The following is a 15,408-nucleotide window of genomic DNA, read 5'->3' as shown; positions in this document are numbered from 1 at the left end:
AGACACTTCTCTTATCTCGTTCACTCGACTAATGTATGGCCTGAACTCGGCTTTGTTCAAGTTCTCACTGTGTAAAAGTTTGGTTAAGGATTAGATTCATAGTCCCCAGCGGTCTGTTAAATGTTTCTGAAACCTTTCTTTAGGACATTTTTAATGTTTTTGCTCTTTCATTTATCTCTGTTAAGCTTCAGCTCTGTTTTGTTCTGACGCTGCAAAATAGAACAAAGATAAGAACTTAAACTTACTGGGGGAGCTCTGACTCAATTTTTACTGTTGCAGTCCAAAAACATTATTCCTGTTGTGTTTTTATTGTGATTTCCAGCGTCATCGGTCGCATCAGTCAGCAGGTCAGATGTCATATGACAGCGACCTCGCCATCAAAACACCTGACCACACCTACATCTTTAAAAACCCCAGTGAAAATCAAGTTTTTAATCTTTTAAATAGTGTTTTTAATGACACGTGAGACAAATTGTGCAGAAAAAAAACAGCCAACGCCATGACTGAGCCTTTCCACCTTGTAACTGAAATGAACCAATGGGAGACTGATAATAATGGATTTAGTCAGGCAGGGATTCATACGTCATGTCACCTAAGGAATCGATCTTGTCAACCCAAAACCCCGCCAGTATGTGCTGAGAGTTTGCCTCAACACAGCCACTAACACCGTGTCGACCACTGTCAAGTTGAATCTTAAAATAAACTGCACTTCACAGTTCTGATCGTCTGAATTCAGTCCAGTGTTTTTCCTGATAGACAGGTCTTGATCCATATTTTTTATAACAAGAAAGTAAGCTTGGATGACCTTAGGGGCTCAGTTTTCCTTAGTATTTTTACACATTAAAAATAAATCTGGACCTTTAATATCACTGGCTGTTATTCCTCGAGAAAACAATACTGGTCAACCTGTTTGTTTTATCCGCACCAATCATTTTCTTCCCTGCTACTTTGATCTGTGTATCTTCAATCTTCAAAGGGTGCAACAATCGTGCATCGCGAGTGCAGGTTCAAACGAAGAATCTCACCTTTAGGACTTTCATGGCCTGAGAGCATGAGCCTCCGACTTGTGACGAGCGGTGACTCCAAAGAAGAGAGAGGGGCAAAAAAACATTTAAGGATTCCAAAAGGATCCCAGCTATTTGTAGTTTTCTGTGCAGGAAGTTCCTCGGTATATTGTTACACCTGGTTGTTTTTCCCTCTGTGATTTTGTAATCATGTATTAAAAATGAATGCCCCCTCTTCTGCTCTCTCCTCAGATCCGGACTTTGCAGATTTGGGAGTACCTCCACCTCTACCCTGTAGGTATACTCCTTCTCTCTCTCTTTCTGCCTCTGTTTTTTCCTTTCTATCTTTCTGTCCCCTCTTGTCTTTACATTCACTCTTTATCTTACTAAAGCCCACGCTTGTGTTTCCTCCAGTTACATATAGTATATATTCCCTGTGCCTTAGTTGTCTAATGTCTGGTGTGTACGTGTGTCATATTTGTGAGTCAATGTGTGAGTTTGCTTGAACCGCACATGTATATACGTGTGCATGTGTGTGTGTTTGTTTGTTTGTGTGTGTGTGTTCATGCATCTGTGTGTGTTTCAGCATGTCAGTATGACATGGTTGGTCCAGAAGGTATCGTTGAGTCTCATCAGATCACCAGAGACGGGAAGGCTGGCGCCGGCGAGGCCGTCGACTGCAAATGGTACATCCGCGCTCCGCCGCGCTCCAAGGTTAGTGACATGAGCCGTACTGTACTGTACTGTACGTTCGCATCCAACTGTGAATTAGATTTAGAGTCAAATTTAGAAATGTCACGTAAAGTCAAATGGAAATGAAATTGTGTTCCCATCAGCTGGGTTGATGACAGCAACCCTTATTAATTTGCTGTTTCCATTCAGCATCCATCCGCACACGCAGCGAGATTGGAGCGTTGCATCAGGAAGCTTTGATATTGCATGTGGGTTTGTCTGCAGCTGTCAGCAGTATCCCAATGTGAGTGTTCGTGACTGCGGGGGGACTTGTTCCTCTGCTGGGGTCAGACAGATAGGCAGAAGGGTTTACTTGGGGTCAGGCCCATTTTTTTAATCAGCAAGCTGTTGCCAAGAGGAACAGAGGGATGGAAGGGGAACGGGAGAGAGCGATAGAGGGAGAGGAGGGGAGTGGGAGTGGGAGTGGGGGTAGACCGGACAGACAGAGAGAGGGAGGGAGCGTTAGCGCTGATGAAATAGTGTTGCCATGCAGTCTGACCCTAAGGCCTGCAACAGCCTTTATTTGTTTTCTCTGCCAGTGTTCTCCACGCTGTCCTGCATGCATATACAAATACACGCATGCTTATGCACACACACACTCGTACACACACACCTATGCTGCTTCTAATACAACCCTAGACATGCTTCCTTATCTAGCAGAGGTACCCGTGCTGCATTAATGCTGCAGGATTAAAAGTTTCCCGAGGGTAGAGCAGCAGTGCAGGAAAAGGCCACATTTTATAAATGTTATAACTTCTCATAGAAGTCTATGGCTCGATCATATACGCCCATACCCAGTCCAGTCTATGACTGCAGTAAATCCCCTGCTGGAAAAAAAAAGTGCTGGCTCTCTTCTGGGTGCATTTAATTTAACAAAATAAGAGCTCATTTTTTCTTTGACTTTTAAGGTTTGAACAACTCTTTCAAGGACAGGAATTATTTTATGAGCCCACAACACAAAGATATAAAAGGCTCAGTTATATTTATGATTCTGTATCACTACATAAACCTTTTTATTTTGATATTTCTAACATATGTGTGTGAGTGTATCTATGATAAAGATTTAAAGCCTCCTCCAACCATAGTACTGCAAAATGTTATTGGAGCCAGTACATAAGAAACAGTGTTTATATTCCTCTCAGGGGTGTGATAATGTAGCTGATACGGCAGCTTAACCGTGCCACTATTTGTTTCACTAATTCAGCGCCTGTTAATACTACGACATGTTATCTTTTCCCATTTGTGGCCAACTGAGAGATCTCTTTAAAGTCATACAGCACACATTAGGAAGCTTTTTAAGCTACGTTCCACCTCTGATGAAAACTTTCATTTGGATCTCAGCACTTTCACGCAGGTTTTTTCATTCTGCGCTGCAGGCTCTGCAGGCTCCCGCACCGTATACACACACACTGGTTTATGATATGTCTGGCTGATAATATTGCAGTGACTGTAATTCACAGCGACAGCAGTTGCTTTTATCTGGCGTATTCTTTGGGCTGCATATTTACAGCTAATGCCCTTGATTCCTTTCAGGCACGTCCTTCAGATTCAGCTACTTTAAGCCTCAAGGCCACACTAGCTGCTAGACTACGTCACCTACCGGGATTCATTCTCTTTATCTTAAGCACAGGGCAGCTAAGTGTAACATTGAAACAGTATTAGACGTGGCCCTGGTTAAATGTTGTGGTTGATTCAAAAAGGCAGCAATGATTCCTCAGTCTCTCCAAGTGGAGCACATAAGTCAGCTGCTACATCGCAGCAACAGCGCCAAGGAGGCCCATAAGTCAGTTTTGTGTGTGTCACATGCATGCATCCATGTGTGTGAAGCTGGACCTGGGTATGTGGATGAAAGAGCAACAGAGTGAGTGAGCCTGGCAGCATGATGTATTTTACCTGGTCTGAATCAGTGTCATATTTCGCCCTGCAGGAGTGTCTCACAAGGCGAGTCATGAGCCACAGGCTGACAGTCATTGGCACTGATGGACAAGGCAGCAAATAAAATTTTTAGCACAAATCTATCACACAGTCCTGAAGCCCTCACTTCCCCCCACCGCCGCTCACATCCACAGATATGAAACTTGCAGTATCCTTCCTTTATCTCCTTTGGTTTCTCGTTTCATCCCACTAACTAAATAATACACATTCATGCTCACATATGTCTCCACCGACGGAGATGATGGAGAAGCATGTGTGTGTCTGCATGCGTGAGGTTGCGCTGCATGCGGGGCAGGGCTTTCATTTCCCTATGCTGATACAGTGCTGCACCGTACGCAGTGTGCCAGAAACAGCAGAGAGATAATGACTTCCTATACCGGAGGCTCTAATTAGACTGCACCGGAGCGCTCCAGAGAGAAAGGAGGAGAGGGGGACAGAGTAGGAAAAATGGGAAAGAAATACTTAATAATGCATCTTATCGAAGATCTATATAGGGATGGAGTTTAGGGTGAGATGGCAAATGGCAGAGCGATGAATGGCACATGAGTTAAAGAGAAAGGGGATATACCTGCAAGTTAGCAATAATGACCAGGTACTGTTGCCAGAAGTGTCAGCACGGCACCAATTTTTATATCAGGTTGTGACTGTTTTACACCACCATGTGTCATTTTAATTGCAGCTTTTCTTATTCATAGATTTCTCACAAAAATAACCAAATTAATTTGGTTTTACTGGGAAACCCAGAGTATCACTTTTTTTTAAACATGTTTCCAAAATAAAAGCCCATGGTGTGAGTAAATTAGTAAATGATGACATAAATAATGTAGCAACTTGTCTTCCTTGTGGTATTTCTGTTTAGACAGCTGTCCGGAGTCAGCTGACAGTTGTGTGGAAGAATATTTTTACCCGCTTCATTTTGACTCCTAACAGTTATCCACAGGCATCATTTGTGTCCTGTCTGGATTTTTATTTTTTTTTCTCCACCACACCTGCCTGCGCCATCTGACACCGTCTGTTCCTTTTCATGAAGATAATGGCCAGAATATGGACATTCATTCGAACTGTAATGAACAGCACGAACACTGTTACAGGCGCCTTTTAAAAAACAGTGAGAACATCTTCTTCCCCCAGTCAGTGATGGATTCAGCGCCATTATTGGGCGCCGCAGAATCAATGAAGAGGCAGCCTATTTTCCTGCTGCAGCCAATCTCGTGCCTTACAAATTGGTGATTGTATCTATCTGATCCATTGCCGTCATTTAGCTTTGTGATGCCATCTGCACTCTGATTTTTCTTCATCATCGGTCAGATAGAAGAGTTCGGCAACGGAAGCTGCCGAAAAAAACAACCTCGAGAGCGATTATTTTTGTATTTCTCAGTCTCTTTCACATTCAGCGATGAGGACTTCTTTTTACTAGCATCTGTCAGGCATTGCTTTAGTGAATGCAAATGCTGAGCAAAGATATCGCAGGCGAATTACAGTTATTAATCAGGTTGTCATCTCAATATAGCATCATGGTTTAAAAGCTTTTTTTTCTTTCATCACTGTGTTAACCCACTCTGCAAAAGTAGCACTAGCTGAAAACACTTTTGTACTCGGTTAAGCCTGTAACTATTATCTCTTGAAGTCACGGCCATATCCCAAAGCCTAATTTCTGTTCGTCCTTCACTAGTGTTTTAGGTTTTACATGTTACATTTGCAGCAAGACAACAGTTAAGTAAAAAATAAAAAATACTTTTAATAATTTATCTCTGGTGTCTTCTGGGTACAAAACCCAATGAATAGATTCAGCGAGGTGTGCTTGATTGGTATATTTTGCATGAGCACATCAGAAATTAGTATTTTTCTGTCCCATTGCTCCTATTACACTGCAATTCCACTTAAAACATCCAGGAACTAGGATGACTAGGAAACTGTCCTCATGGGAGTACAAACATGAGCTGTAGCATGAGGTATACTGCAACACCTCCAGGCAATAGCACAGGAGGCCTAATTATTCTCATCTGCTTTGAGAACAATTATGATCCGTTACCTTCTTGTGGAACTGCGTGAGGAGTCAGCAAAAACCTGCAACTCATCTCTGATGTTAATGCAGTTCTTCGAAGCTAAGGGAAGTTGACTAAGCTCTGTTTAATCAAGCAGGTCGTGCATGGCCTGAAAACATAGATGGAGGGTATTCACACTAGTGGATGTGCTAATCTAGTCAGTAGCTGTTGAGTTTTTCAACAGGAGTTATAATTTTGTGATAATTCTGGGTTTCTCTTCAATGATTAATTTATTCCTAAATTTATTCAGTTGTAAACCAAAAAATGAATTGCTTTGTATCTGTGATTAGATGACTGATTGAGTTAGCCAGTTGGCCGCTTTTAATAAATTGTTTGTGCTGTGGGTAGAAAACTTTAAGTCTAATCAGTCTACTATAAGCTAATTACGTAGAAGCTAGTTGGCTTATTGCTAACCATGCAATGACAGAGCAAATGTCCTAATTAGTACGCTTGTTACTTTCCCCTTTATTTTCCTATTGAACTATAAAACAAATGGAGACAAATTTGGCGAGGCCACCTAACCATAACCTTAACCTTGACTACAACCTTAATAATTACACATTAAATCTGACTGCTTTGGCAAAGTGCCGCATGGAGCGAAGCCATTTTGCAACGTCATCCACCCAGAGCAACTTTGTTCATAGTCAAAGTAATTTCTGAAAGTTTGCCCTCCATCCTAAATGTTTCACATATCTGAAAAACAGATTTTTAATGCATCTGCACCGGCGACATCTGTGGCCTGGAGCATTATGTTCGGCCATAACTTCACTGTGATATCAAAAATGTTCTACAAAAAACATTTTCCATTTTTCCACACCATAACACAAGATGATTGTGACTATATTTCACATTTGGTCAGACACTGAATGGGTGGCAGTATGGAGGGTCCACCTTGAAACTGTGGTGATTGTATAGATCTTCTGTGCTGCCAGACTGAAGATGGATGTGAAGCATCCAAGTTTTAAAATGTATGGCTTCTTTACAGAAACAACATCAACATCTGAAACACTGTCATGGCTTCAACCTGGTGTCCTGTCAGTAACATCTTTATTGGCTAAGCTTAATACCTTGTATTTAATTTATGTCTTCATTGATTGGTTGGCAGGCATACAATCATAGGCTGTAATTCTACTTTTATTTTACTAGCTACAATGTCAAGTGACATTGCCTTTTGCCTCATGGCTTGGTTTTTGCTCTTATAATGTATTGTCTTCTGTGAGACCTAATCTAGACAGGTGTGGTCTTTCCAAATTATGTTCCATTGATGGATTTTACCACATCTGAGCACCAATAAAGTTGTAGGAACATCTCAAACATGATCATGAAGAATGGAGGCACCCAAGTTGAATTTCAAGTTTCATAGCAAAGGGTCTGAGTACTCTGTACAACTGTTTGTTTTTTTAAAGAAAGACTGCTTGGGCTGAATTTTGCGTTTTCTACCACAGTTTCTGCACATTTCTTGGTTGACAATAGTCTAGACGATTTGGAGGGCAAATAATGTTTGGAAAAGACACATTTACTCCCCATTAACGTCCATCTTTGCATCATGAAGCCAGCAGGTGATATTTAGCTGTGTTTCATTCCGTTGTTGCACTATGAAAAAAAGGCCCTGTTTCTTTGACAAAGCCAATTTAGCCAAGACACTGGCAGAATGTGACATATTTTTATTAGATGGAAGATTATTGACACCAGTATGAGACCTCTGGGGAATTGGGAGCTTGTTTTCGGCCTTTGATCCATTTCACTTGTCATGTTGTTGAAGCCGAGTTGACATTGCATGGTCCATTATCCTGCTCCATCTGCAGCTTTCGTCTTTGGGCATTTAAAGCATCACATTTCCCTGTCACAGTTCGGGAGTGGTCCACTCATTAACAGTAATGATGGCAAGTGCTGTGCGCGGCCGACCGGAACCAGAGCTGTGATTGGGTGATCTCGGCCTGATGAATGAGTGACAGACAATAATGCAGAGGCAATCGGATGAGTCAAGGTGGATAGCAAGGTGGATATTTCACGTAATAGGGGGATTGTTAGGATGATAAAATAGTTCTTATGCTGTAGAAAAATGTCGTGGTATTAAAGTCTTTGTTATATACTGTGGGCTATATGTTTGAATTTCAAAGGAATGGTCTCTTAAGTGGATGACATTTTCTCTCTTGAACACCCAAAGCTTGTGGCAAAATGTCCAAGGTCTACTTAAAGTTTAACAAGGGTGTAGGTTTTTGTGTAATGCTTTATCTCAACAGATATGGATAATGAGTCTAAAGCTAATAGACTCTGTCTGTCTCTGAGTCCTCATTTGATATGCGTCTGTAATGACTTTGTACAAGCTGCAGTCTGTCAGTCTTATTTCATTACAGGGCTGCTTGCTGCTATATCAGGCACTGGTACAATGAGGAAGATGCAGAAAGCTGAAATCCTGTTTCTCACTCCTCTTTCCTCTGTTCTGTTCACCTCTCTCCACTGTCATGTCCAAATGCTGTAGCATCCTCACTTGATCTCTTCTTTCTTTTTTTTCTCTTTTCACCTTTCCTCTCCTCTCTGCCTCTCTGGACAGATCTACCTGCGTTTTCTCGACTATGAGATGGCCAATTCCAATGAATGCAAGCGCAACTTCGTGGCTGTGTATGATGGTGGCAGGTGTGACATGTTGAATCTCTTCATTTTAATAAATCCTACAGAGGCTCAAAGGCGCCGTAGTTAATTTTTAGGCTCTTTATCTCATAATCATGACTTAATCATCTCTTTATCTTGCGGTAACGACTTACATTTTATGCTTTTCTTGTGAGCAAGATTTAAATATATAATTATATTAAGACAAGCAACTAATGCTTCTCATTATTATTTTGACAAGTTACAGTATCTCTGCCCCTGTGTGTTATATTGGCCGCACTACTGAGATTCATCAGTGAGCTCCTTTTCAGTCAAAGGAATCTTTTGATATTTTAGGAAACACACTCATTTGCTTTCTTGCTGAGACTTAGACAAGGCGATAAACACCACCCCAACACCTGGAGAATAAATCTTCAGCTCCTGCAGCAGCTGGTTAACTTAGCTTATAGCTTTACAAAGTTGGAGAAGTTTTGAAGTGGGAACAGAAACGAGGAGTTTTGTTTGTCAGTGTAATATTTTCAGGCAACTAGCGAAGCCCTTAGGCAAGCACTGCACCCGTCCAAGAAATACTCATCACCCGATTGTAACGGCGCAGCCTGTAACTTTTACAGTTCTTGTACTTATTAAATGAGCAAGATTTAATGTGTTAAGTGGTGAGCTGTAGGGGAGCTGGTAGGCAGATTGTATTATCTTTTCACAAAGGAGGCTGGCTGTTTCCCTCTAATTCCAGTCTGTACGCTAAGATAAACTAACCAGCTGCTGCTGCAAGTAAGAGAGTGTCAATCTTTTCATCTACAGTAATGCTCAGCAAGAGGGAAAATGTCATATCCCCCAGATATCGAACAATTTCTTTAATAGAACAGCTAGAATACACATTAACAAGTTCACTGGAGGAGCAGTAACTTTGTTTTTCCATGCAGGAGACTCATGTTAATATCATGCTTAAAGAAAATAGCACTTGATATGATGACATATGTTATGTAATGTGATCATTAACTACAATGCACATAGAAAATATCAGCTCCAAGTCACTTGATATTAAACTATGTTTTTTTTTTTCTCCTTCCAACTCCTACCAGTTCGGTGGAAGACCTGAAGAGCAAGTTCTGCTCCACGGTGGCCAACGACATCATGCTGGTTTCCACGCTGGGCGTCATCCGCATGTGGGCGGACGAGGCCAGCCGCAGAAGCCGCTTCCGCATCCTCTTCACAACCTACCAAGAACGTAAGGCACACTGCACTCGGACTGTTTTATCGTAAAGATGTTTACTGAAACATGATCCACCTAATGAGGCATAGCTATCGGCTTTACTACCACACGTTGACGGCCCAAATAAAATGGCTTCAGTCTGGGGTGGTAGACACGGAGATGGAGCCATAGTGACCACGTTTATGGTGCGTTCTAGCGGATGTCATTCACTGGGAAGGTGCTGTCACAGGTTTCCATTTATTTTTATGACCATCTAAACTGCGGCAGGCAGGAAACCAAGGAACATGATTTCCATTCTAATGAGCATTGCCTTTGGGTGATTGTGAATGACATTATTGGTGGATTTGAGCTCGACTCTATAGAAACACCACAGGTGGGGGCATCTGCACTGGTTAATTCCCTTATTGTAAAAAGGTGAAGAGATGAAGGGAGAGCGAGGGAGAGAGCGAGCCTGAGACAAAGGCATATCAGGGTGAGCTACGGTTTGTTCGCATCTTTGAGCCAAACACCATAGGAGAGATTAAAATTCACACACACACACACACACGCACACAAATGCTCACACACAGCCTTTCTCTTTCTCATTCACTGGCTTCTCAGTGATGGAGCTTGTAGTTTGACAGGGGTTGCAGAGGGCATTCTTTGTACTAGTGAGGTGAATGAAGAGGGTCTGAGGCTTTGCTGTGCGCACACGCTACGTCAATATCATTCAGGGCCCTTCAGTGCCACAAACACACAAACCTACTCCACTGTTGAACGTTGCATCTTCCCGGCTTTAAGTGAAATCTCTCAAACTGATACAAACACAGGAGTCGGGTTAAATCTTTTCAATGCATTCCTAAGAAACACTGTTCCACTGATATTTGAAAGAGGCGCTTTGGTTTTTATTTATATTGTGACAAAAGGACTCTCTATGTGAGATGCCTCCTTTCAGAATGCTCTATTAATGCCACACTGTGTCATATTGGGATTATGGCTACAGAGGAGCAGAAATAATGCATCTTGGATTAAGGCATGTACAGAGAATGGTTATTTGAAAGTGAGCTGAATTTGCTTTTCCCTCATCCTGCATGGTTGATTGGATTTACTAAATGTCAAAAAGTACACCCACACCAATAAGGAACCATCAAACGCTGAGGGACAATCAGTTGATGCTGCTTACATAACTACAACATGTCTACAGGGGATTGTATGTGCATGTTGCAGCGATGAGATAAGATTCAGCTCTAAGGACCAGTTTCTTCAGAATAGGTGACACCGGCAGCTCAGTTGTTTGTGTTGTGAAGTCAGTGTCCCCTTTTGTAAAGTCCTTTTTTCACCAAGCACAGCCAAGATGTGCTGTTGCCGGGGTAACGCTTCTGTCTAAGTCACTCAGGCGAACCCCGGCCAAACCTCAGCCTTTAGAGCAACATCCACCACAGCTCAGCAGCACTGCACCAAACCTGTCAACAGTCAATGAACAGGTGTATCAGAGCTGTGGAGAGCAGACACAGCAGAGCAGCTAATTCAGTCCAGTCCACACTCTTACCAACTCCGAAACTTGTTTTTTAGTGCAGACGGAGCAACTTTTTTCATGGATTCTGTAAGAGTAGATCACAATACTTTACTGGTGCTTGTGAAGTGTGGCAGCTCATTTATGGAGCAGCATCTGGCTTAAAGAAAACAGGCTGAAAGTACAGTGGGTTTATTAGAAAGAATACTACATTAAATTGACTAGATAGATAGATAGATAGATAGATAGATAGATAGATAGATAGATAGATAGATAGATAGATAGATAGATAGATAGATAGATAGATAGATAGATACCAGCGTACCAGGAGCTACAGCATTTCATGAAGAGATATTGTCTGCCAGAGGGAAGAAGGACAAAACTGGCAGCAGGATGCCCTGTAGGTTCATTTACAATATTTAAGGAACAGGGCAGAAGCCTTGAGCTGTAGATGTCTTCTAGATCCCACATCAGTTTATTCTCTTTTTCTTCACGCACTGACTTTTTTAAATTATTATTCTAGTAAAGTGAGTTTTAACTGCCATAATCTTCAACTGAGAAATCAATTGTTTAGGCAGACATAGTACAGACTGATGGTTTTACTAAATTTGGCAACATTGCTCCTCCCTCAGGGACTGAAAGGTCACCAAAGTATTTTAATGACTCAACTAAGAGAACTAGATTCCACCTGACATTTATGTGAATAAGCTTTTAAAGGATAAAAACAAACCTTTTATCTATCTGCTGTGTAAAATGCACTGTTTTTCAATAAGTATGTAAGTATTAAGAAGTCACATGTTGCACTCACTGAACTTACTTTAAGTTATGAGATGCTGTTAAAAGCTTTTGGAAGAAGTAGTAAGGGGACCTTGACAGTATGACAGTATGTGATTCCTTGACAGCTGTAGGACTAAAGCACTGCTCCCCTCACTCAGGTGGAAGGAAGGTGTTATACAACTACAAGCGAGTGTGTGTAAGCGTGTGTGTGTGGGTGCGCTCTGTTACAGGTGCACTAGCTGGGTTTGCAGCTTATAGACCATTTTTTTTACAATAAGTGTTCCCTTGCTGCAGTAGATCCTGAGCCATTATATTTTTTTTCACAGCTGCTGGTTCCCAGTGGGACCAGCAGCTTTTAGAGAACCGTTCACAGCTGCTGACTCCCAGCGAGTTGCTCCAATGGGAGAGACCGACGTTCCCAAATGCTCACATCCACTTTTATCGCCCATGCTTTGTTCACGCCTACTGATACTGGTCTTGGTCTTGCTTCGTTTTTTTTAAAAATCTTATGCAGGGCTACAGTGTGAGATTAGCTATGTGAAGTAGAAGAAAGTGAAACCTATCCTTACCCACAGAGCAATTATGTCTCAGGTGATGAATCTGCTCGTGTGACGTCTCAGCTGTCAGCGTTGTTACGCCTCATCAACGGATACCAGTCTCTGGGGTTGTAGATGGAAATTTGCTCTGGCTTCACTACACACATCACTTCTGGTTTCTTGTAAAGCCTCTTTATTGTATGCATGAAAGCATTAGAGGCCAACATAATATGCTGATGTCTGCTAACATATGGGACTTTACTGTGCCTTAGATCAGATTACATCATCTCTACTCCCTTGTTATCTCGGTAGCTTTGGGATTAAGCAGAATACTGCGCACTAGGTAAATGTAATCCATTCAATTTGCTGACAAAGCCCACTGTTTTTGGCTTGCACATTTTCTTTTACTACATGTAGTGTAATCCGTGGCAACACTTGCAGATTAACTCTCTCTGCAACAGAGGTCAAGCAGAATACAAGCTGAATTTTGTACATGTCACATGAGCCAGAGTAAGTCAGAAAACACAGACAGAAGAAGACAGAAAATATGGGATGAATGAGGAACAGACAAAATTGAACCAGGCTCATGGATATATTAATTATTTAAAAAGTAATAATTATAAAAGTGCCTCTAAGGGGCAATTGTAAAAATGTGCTTGGGTTTTAAAGCGGAGGTAAACTGCTCCACCGTCTGGAGACAGCGATGACGAAGATGCGTTCACCTTTGGACTTTAAAGGTCAGAGGCATCTGGACATGGACATGGAGTGAGGTGTCCAGGAGATACAATCTGGTGCTCTTTGCTGTGCTGTGCTGTAAAAGCACATAAAATAATATTAAAATCCTTTCCACGCTATTTGTCACCGCGGTAACCTGCGAAGGGAGACCAGTAGTTTCATCAAACAGACAGATGGGCTGTCGTTATTTGGTAGCAGCGATTTGCATTTTGAACTTGCTGCAGGCAAAATAGATGATGATAATAAACACTCTCACACAGTGTTTATTATCATCCATTTGAATTGTTAATTAATTGTTCGCCGAATTACACAGTGATAGCAAGAAAATGTGTAACGAGGGATAATTACTACTATCATTATTGCAAAAATGAGAATAACATTGATAGCATCAGACAAAATAAGGGCATAGACACGTCATCCACACAATGCAAGACAAATGTGTAACGGTTATTTGAGTTGAAGCATCCTTGATGTGTGGCTCCCAGTGCTTCACTGCAGAAGCCTCTTTGCTCTTAGAGCTCCCCTCTGCAGAGACACCCAGACTATTTTCATCAGCCACTCATTTAGGAGTTAATTTATGCTTCCAGCAGTGACTGTGAATGTTTCTGTGTGGGCAAGAGGGCACTTTTATTACAGAATGTCTTGGAATTAATTTTGCAGAAGATTAGTGTGGATCGCGCTCTTTATAACGTCTGGTCTCGCCCTGTGGTGTGTGTGTGTGTATGTGTGTGTGGAGGGAGCCAGGAGAACGAGAGGCAGTGAGCTCCCTCTGGTGGTTATTAACTTAGATAAATGTTGCACTTTTGGCAGATAGCGTATGAAAGAAAAAAAAAAGGGGAGGGGGGGCAAGAACAGAAACTGAGGTAGGGGGAGAAAATGAGAGGAGTGTCAGAACACACACAGAGAGCCAGTATGACTCAGGAAACGCTGGCAAAGGCCCAGAAAGGATGGGATACAGAGAGAGATGGCGATAAGTCACTCTAATTTGGTGTGTTATTTTTCACTTGGGATGAGTGCAGGGATGAAAACAACTATACATCACAGTGGTAACACTGTCAAATAGTCCCCAGCTCTGCCATACCACTGGCAAGCTGCTTTTGTTCGCAGTGCCAGTGTTGTATGTGACAGAGGGGAGAGTGGGAGATAAAGAGACAGAGTGAGAGACATACGCTGAGGAAGAGAGAGAGGGAAGGATGCCTCCCCCTCTACCAAACTGCTAGCAACGAAATAGAGCCATCCATTATGTTCACGTTAGTGGCACAATAAGCAACTTTGGGAACAGTGGGGAATTTATCGTGGCTATATGTTTCCCCCCAGGCGGATAATACATGGTTCGCTCCTTAATACTCTTCCACAATGGTGGAGCCTAACGAAGTACATTTATTCAAGTGCCACAATTTTAGCAGGCATGTTTCTATTCACGTATACACTACCAGTCCAAAGTTTGGACACAACTTCTCATTCAATGGTCTTTCTTTATTTTTATTGCTTTCTTTTTCATTTACTACATAATTCCATATGTTCCCACATAGTTTTGATGTCTTCAGTTTGAATCTACAACGTAGAAGGTGATAAAAATAAAGAAAAAACATTGAATGAAAGGGTGTGTCCAAACTTTGGACTGGTAGTGTACTGTACTATAGTTTAATCAAATAGTTCAAACGACCTCCTTAAACATGTGTAAATACATTTAGCTGATAATATTAAGACTAAGAAGGAAGATTTCACAGTCTGTTGTTGATACTTTTTCCTAACTACAGTGTGAATTCAGAAGTTAAATGTGGTTTCAGCCAATCTAGTTAAATACATCACATTAAACTGATCCCAAAATTCCCTATATCAGCCTCTGAAATAAGTCGTGTTGTATAAATCATGTAATAATCCTAGAGCTCTGTGAGTAACTTTCAGTTCAATTCAATAGGACAAGCTGTTACAGCCTGTGGTTAGTTTGCAGTGCCATTGTTCCTGCTGTGATTGACAGCAGGAAGCAATGAATTAGCCAATCAGATGGCTTATGCATTAGTATGATTGGTAGCTGAGAGCAAGGGCACCTTGGCTTTAAATTATGTGGCTATAGGAGGACGGAGCCTGTAACATTACCACGCTGACTTTATGACCATGTCTCGTTGATGGGTGGCGTGGCTCTAACTCTCACTCTGTTGTCATGGAAAGGTGGAGGTTGGGGCGGGGCGGGGGGGCAGGTGTCATGATGGATTGTGTGCTTGAGGACACGCTCATGTTTATTACCTGCTTTTGATTTGTGTTGACAAGTGCTGTGCACAAATAAACAACTTCTTGCATAAATAGAGAGGATTTGTTCGGGGGGTTGTTG

At 41.8% G+C, this 15,408-nt stretch overlaps 1 protein-coding gene across 4 annotated transcripts in view; it reads left to right on the top strand.

Annotated features, from left to right (window-relative positions):
• The window catches only part of neto1l (neuropilin (NRP) and tolloid (TLL)-like 1, like), a 65,795-nt gene that overhangs the window by 41,181 nt on the left and 9,206 nt on the right, over window positions 1-15,408 (top strand). For all 4 annotated transcript variants that reach the window (XM_085762858.1, XM_085762859.1, XM_085762857.1 and 1 more), the window contains 4 exons: window positions 1,257-1,298; window positions 1,591-1,718; window positions 8,271-8,353; window positions 9,406-9,551. In XM_085762858.1, the coding sequence (XP_085618984.1) occupies window positions 1,257-1,298; window positions 1,591-1,718; window positions 8,271-8,353; window positions 9,406-9,551 (399 nt within the window). The remainder of the gene's footprint in view (window positions 1-1,256; window positions 1,299-1,590; window positions 1,719-8,270; window positions 8,354-9,405; window positions 9,552-15,408) is intronic.

The sequence above is a fragment of the Trachurus japonicus genome, chromosome 20 (assembly GCF_045865225.1).
Source record: "Trachurus japonicus isolate A0001 chromosome 20, Traja_1.0".
NCBI classification, from domain to species: Eukaryota; Metazoa; Chordata; class Actinopteri; order Carangiformes; family Carangidae; genus Trachurus; species Trachurus japonicus.
Note: the sequence above shows the minus strand (reverse complement) of the source record. Positions and strands in the feature narration are given on the sequence as shown.